Source organism: Petaurus breviceps, unplaced genomic scaffold (assembly GCF_028583685.1).
Source record: "Petaurus breviceps papuanus isolate PSGF00001 unplaced genomic scaffold, PetGlider_PUasm1.0 99, whole genome shotgun sequence".
Classification (NCBI taxonomy): Eukaryota; Metazoa; Chordata; class Mammalia; order Diprotodontia; family Petauridae; genus Petaurus; species Petaurus breviceps.
This window is the reverse complement of record NW_027187465.1, coordinates 23,647,868-23,653,987: the sequence shown is the minus strand read 5'-3', so window position 1 is coordinate 23,653,987 and position 6,120 is coordinate 23,647,868. Positions and strand designations below refer to the sequence as shown.

Sequence of the window (6,120 nt, the reverse complement as noted above, 5' to 3'; positions counted from 1 at the left end):
CCTTCCTTCCTTCCTTCCTTCCTTCCTTCCTTCCTTCCTTCCTTCCTTCCTTCCTTCCTTCCTCCTCCTTCTTTTCCTCCCTTCCTCCTCTCTCCCTCCCTCCCTTCCTTCTTTCCTTCTTTACTTCCTTCCTTCCTCCTTCCTCCTTTCCTTCCTTCCTTCTTCTTCCCTTCCTTCCTCCCTCCCTCCATTTCTCCTTCCCTCCCTCCCTTCCTTCCTCCTCCATCTTTCCACTTTTTAGTATGGTACAGTGAAAAACACTCCAGAGGCCAGAAGACCAGAGTTCAAATCTCAAATCTGCTCCTTCCAATCCTTTGAGATCTTAAACAAGTAACTTCTGCTTTCTTGCCTCAGTTTCCTCATCTGTAAAGCATGGACCATGCTCTTATGAGGTGGCCTCTGATGAACCTTTCTGTTTGATAATCTGTGGCTCTAGGATTCCTCCCCCTTCCCTCTCTGTGTTACTTCTTGGTCTTTTGGCCTTTGCCCAGACCTGTGATTTTATCAGTGTAGGGAACTTCTAGAAAAGAAACTAGCCAGGGGGTGCCATAGTGAACCAAGCCCTGGGCCTGGAATCAGGAAGACCCAAGTTCAAATCCAGCCTCAGGCACTTAGTAGCTATGTGATCCTGACCAAGTCACTCTAACTCTTTCTGCCTCAGTTTTCTTACCTGTAAAATGAGGATAACAGCACTTACCTCCCAGGGAGGTTGTGAGGATCTGAGGAACTGATATTTGTAAAGCGCTTAGCACAGTGTTTGGCACATAGGAGGTGTGAACGTGAACATTAGATATTATTATGATTATTATTGTGATTGCCTCTCCAGAGAGGGGAGAGAAATGTCTTTTCTGAGCCCTTCAGTGGAGCCAAGCTCTGTCAATGGCCCTGGTCTTTTGAGTAATTTGGTCCCAAACCCTGAGTTCGAGTCCTACCTGGGACATGTTTTGGCAGGTCCCTGAGTCCCTTGTTGTGCTAGGTGGGGAAGGTGCTGAGCTCTGTTGCCTGAAAGTTCTCATGCGTCCTGTCCCTCATTCCCAGATGAGCCCATTCCCCTCACATAGTTGTGTGTTTGCATGGGGATCATTCTCCCCATTTTACAGGTGGGGAGAGGGCCCAGAGAGGGGAAAGTTAATCACCCAGCCTCGTAAATGACCCCCTGGACCCTGAGTCTCTCGGTGGCCTGGCCAGATTGGCTGAACCCACGAGACCCTTTCCTCTGTCTGGTTGGTGCATTCCCCTTGTGGAATTTGTGTTCCCTGGCTTGGTGCCCCCCAACTGTCCAACATCAGCGGCCAGGGACGTCAATGCTGGGAAACACTGTTTAAAAGCAGCGGTGCTGAGGATAGTAATAACAGTGCCACTAATAATAACCCAGGCTTCCAATGCCCTCGGGAGAAACAAAATCTGTAGTTACTGAGGAAACAGTCCAGGATTTAGCTCTTAGGAAGGAGAGGAAAAGCAAATCTTAAAGGCAGGTAGATGTTTAGAAGCTAGAGGAGTCAATCCGGGGGCCCAGGACCTGGGTTCAGATCCTGCTTCCTGGAGCTGGCCGTGTCTGTGGTCAGGTTAGTTCACCTGTGTGAGTCTTAGTGTTGTCATCTGCAAATGGGAACCAATAGCACTTGCGGTCCCTGCCTCTGTGGGGTTGTCAGTGTCCGTGATGGTTAGTGTTAGCATCAGGAACGTACTCAGTCCATGGGTCTGCTGTCGCCGCAGTGCTCGGGGTGCGTGTCTACACCAGAGGAGTTGTTTGCATTTATAGGACATTTGATGGCTTACAAAGCATTTTACAGTTGCTAGGACATTCAATACCAGGGCACGTTAAGGGAATTCCATGCTCATTTTCCAGGAATGTCAGACAGATCACCATCTCCCCTCTGTGTTTCCCTGGTTCTGGAGCCCTCCCTGGGTCTCTTTCCATATGAGAAAGCTGCTTGTCATTCAGGCTGAGGAGGCGGGGGAGGCAGCCCTGGAGCCTGCCAACTGGCCTTGGCTTTGGGGAAGCTGACTCCTGGATCATCTCTCTTCCTCCTTCCTTCTCTTGCCCCCTCTTTCTCTCTCTTTTTCTTCTCCTTCCTTCTCTCTCTGTCCCCTCTCTACCCTCCTTCCTCCATCCCTTTCTCCCTCTGTCTCTCTTTTTCCTCCTTTCTCCCTTCCCCTCTCCCTATTCTTCCCCTCCTGCCTTCTTCCCCTTTCATCCCTCCTCCCCTGCATCTCCCTTCCTCCCCCTTCCCCCTCCCTTCCTCCCCCTCCTTTCCCCTCTCCCCCTTATTTCCCCTTTTCCTCTCCTTCCCAGCTTCCCTCCCTCCCTCCTCCCCCTCCTCTTTCCCCCTTCCATCACTCCTCCCCCCTCTTCTCTCCCCTCTCCCCGCCCTCCCCTTTCCCTCTCCCCTCCCCCTGCTATGTCTGTCTCCCTCCTTTTTCTTGTCACCTCTTTGTCTTTCCCTGTCTCTGCCTGCTTCACCTGAACATCTCCATGCCAACCAGGGGGCATCAAAGGGAGTCTCTTGTTTTCTATGGCACAGTAGTTCAAAGTGTGCTGTGAGGGCCCCTGGCCATGTGGAGAGCCTGTCAGAGGGATGGTCTGTCAAGTTAAAATGATTTTCACAATAACATCAGAATGTTTTAATATCTAGTATGGTAAGTATTGATAGACAACTAAATCTGTGCTAGTCAATGTTTAACAATTGCCTCTCTGGGGAAAAAAAGTGTTCCCAGCACACTTTGCAGTTTCATTTCCATGATTATTTTTCCTATCACTCCTTTAAGTCTAAACAGTTAACAGAAGCACCTATTAAACCCTGATTTGGAGCCTCTGCTGACTTCCAAAGCATCAATGCCCATGTTGAACATTGACCGTTTGTCTCTTGTGGGCTGACTCTGGAACATTGACGAGACGATTCCCCTAAACACACTCTCTTTGGGCATGTGTCCTCAGTGGCTTCTCACTTGTCTGACTCTTCCTGACCCCATTGGGGGTTTGCTTGGCAGAGATACTGGAGTGGTTTGCCATTTCCTTCTCCATCTCATTTTACAGATGAGGAAACAGGGTTAAGTGACTTGCTCAAGGTCACACAGCTAGTAAGTGTCAGAGGTTGAATTTGAACTTGGGAAGATGAGTGTTCCTGATTCCCTGGAAGTGGGTGGGGGTCCTTAATAATATTTAAGACAGTAAAGGGGTCTTGAGACCAAAATGTTTTAAAATTGCTGCTTCATTGGGTGGGGGGGATAAAGGTGGGGTCAGGAAGACCTGAATCATATCTCAGTCCAGTCCCTGCCTTGCTGTGTAGCTCTGGGTTTAAACCCTCTGAGCCTTGGTTCCCTCCTCTGGGAGATGAGAGGGTTGCCCTCGGAGGCCTTGGAGACCCATCCTGTTCTAAATCTGTGATGGTCCGACTATGAGTCACTGTGCTTCCTTTTTCCTTGCTTAGGCTGGATCCATGCTGTCTACACGCCCGTAGACTCCCTGGTGTTTGGTGGAAATATCCTACATAGTTTTAATGTGCCCATGCAGCTTCGCATCCATGAGATAGAGGACAGGACGCGGGTAAGGAGCCCTCTTTCTCTCCTTTGGGGCAGGGCCTTGGACTCTGGCTCCAGACACTCAGAGGGGACTGGATTAGGTTCCTGGGGTCAGTTGTGTGGGAGGAGAGTCACCTTCAGGCTCTCTCTGTTACCCTGACCGGCCTCCCCATCCTTGTCTCTAAAGCTGGCTGCCTGACAACTGGGGCGGGGGAGTGACATGTCCACTAGAGTTCAGGCCCAGCCAGCCCCTTCCTCCTCCAGAGTTTCTGTTCAACTGTGCACAAAATCCCCTTCTTCAGTAAGGAAGTGACGTAGAAGAAACAGGGCAACTGGGCCTTCCTGCTTCTCACTCATTAAAGGACCCCCCCCCTCCAGGGAAACTGAGGCACCAACTAGTTCTCTTGGCTTCTTTGCCACTACTTTCTGTTTTTCTAGGGAATGCCAAGGTCAGCAGGGGAACCCAGCTGCCTGGACTATGAGGCTTTCTGCTCTTAAAATGCATAGATTTAGGGCAGCTAGGTGGCGCAGTGAATAGAGCACTGGCCCTGGAGTCAGGAGGACCTGAGTACAAATCTGGCCTCAGACACATCACACTTACTAGTCGTGTGACCTTGGGCAAGTCACTTAACCCCAATTGCCCTGCCTTCCCCTCTCCAGAAAGACAAATATATATGTAAAATGCATAACTTTTTTTTGCTGAGATGGTCCTTAGGGGCCATCTCATCTAACCCTCTCCCCATACCATTTCAGTCCAATAATTTCACCAAGTGATAACATTTCTCAATCAGTCATCCCAACAGAAGGCTCTAGACCACATGTGAATGAAGGTGCCTGAGTTCTGCCTCTGGCCCCCCATTTCCCCTGGACTGAGGCTCTGGCATCCCGGCATGTCAGCTTGGCAGGCAGTCGTATCAACCTCTCCCTTTTCCATTGTTGTTCACTCATTTCAGTCGTGTCTGGAAGTGCTTTGCTCTTTCCTTCTCCAGCTCATTTTCCAGATGAGGAAACTGAGGCAAACAAGGTGAAGTGACTTTCCCAGGGTCTCCCAGTTAGGAAGTTTCTGATGCTGGATTTGAACTCAGTAAGACTCCAGGCCCAGTGCTCTATGCACTATGGCGCCACCTAGCGGCCCAGTCTCTCCTTTACTTTTTTTAAAATTAAATTTTGTTTTTTAATCAGCAAAAATTTACCCTCTCCCTTCTATCCCCCATCCCCAACTTCCTCTCCTCCACCCCAAAAATTGAGAACGAAAAGTTAAAAACCCTGTTACAAAAATGCATATTAGCCAAAACAGATTTCCATGTTTGCCTTAACTAAAAGAAAAAAATATATAAATGCATGTATATGTGTGTGTGTGTATATATATATATATATATATATATTTATAGGTATAGGTATATCTGTCTTTATCTCTCTCTTTATATCTAGCTAACTTTACCTATTTTATCTGCCTTTATCTCTATCTATCTAATCTATCTATCTATCTGTCTGTCCATCTCCAGTCTGTACACTGAGTCTCTCAGCTCTCTAATTAGGAGAGAGATAGCATGTTACATCATTAGTCCTCTGGAATTATGGCTATGAGGAAACGGGTTAAGTGACTTGCCCAAGGTCACCCAGCTAAGAAGTGTCTGAGGGCAGATTTGAACTCAGGTCTTGCTGACTCTAGGCCCAGTGCTCACAGTACTGTGGTGCTACCTAGCTGCCTCTCCTTTACTTCTCAACTCAAGAAAACTAGGACTCAAAGGGTTCCAGGAGATGCGGTATTGGGGGTGGGGAGCATCCTTCCCTTTGTACTTGCCCTGCCCCTGAGACGTTCATTGCTTAAAATCTTCACTCTCTCCTGCCTACTGTTTCTGACACTGAGTCAGACAGTTGGGAAGTAGGTGCTATTATGATCCCCATTTTCCAGTTGAGAAAACTGAGGCACAGAGGTTGAGTGATTTGCTAGTAAGTACCAGAGGCTGAATTTGAATTCAGATCTTCCTGGCTCCAGGCCTGGCACTCTATCCACTGTGCCACCTAGCTATTTCTAGGTATGTAGAGTCCTCATTTTCCCTTTGATAATTTTTATGCCTTTGGATTTGGGGAATCGAATAAAAATTCATTGCCTTCTCAGGCCCCCCAGTGACCGGCTAACACTGACCCAGTGTTCTGTTTCTTTTGGAGGGCAGCAGAAAGGAGGGATGGATGCACTGGGCTTCCCCTTGGGAGGGTTCTAGGTTCAGGTCTGGAGGGAACCATAGAAGTCATCAATTTCAACCCCCTTCATTTTTCAGATGGGGACACTGAGGCACAGAGAGTTTAAACACCTTGGCCAGGGTCAAACAGCTAGTGTTACAGTCAAGGTTCGAACCCAGGTCTTTGCTGCCTTGAAGGCCAGGGCCATTCCACTCCCCTGCACTGGGGTCCTAGTCAGGTGCATACAATAATTAGGGGACCCTTCAGACTATTTGTTGGTTGTAATTGCCATAGGATTCCACAGACTGTGGTCTATTTTTTTTTTTTAAGCAATTGGGGTTAAGTAACTTGCTCAAGGTTACACGGCCAGTTATTTCTGGGTGTGGTGCTGAGTATCTGAGCCCGGATTTGATC

The 6,120-nt window shown here is 48.5% G+C and overlaps 1 protein-coding gene across 2 annotated transcripts in view; it reads left to right on the top strand.

Annotated features, from left to right (window-relative positions):
- The window catches only part of KDM2B (lysine demethylase 2B), a 138,298-nt gene that overhangs the window by 57,612 nt on the left and 74,566 nt on the right, over window positions 1-6,120 (top strand). For both annotated transcript variants that reach the window (XM_069081586.1, XM_069081585.1), the window contains exon 9: window positions 3,432-3,547. In XM_069081586.1, the coding sequence (XP_068937687.1) occupies window positions 3,432-3,547 (116 nt within the window). The remainder of the gene's footprint in view (window positions 1-3,431; window positions 3,548-6,120) is intronic.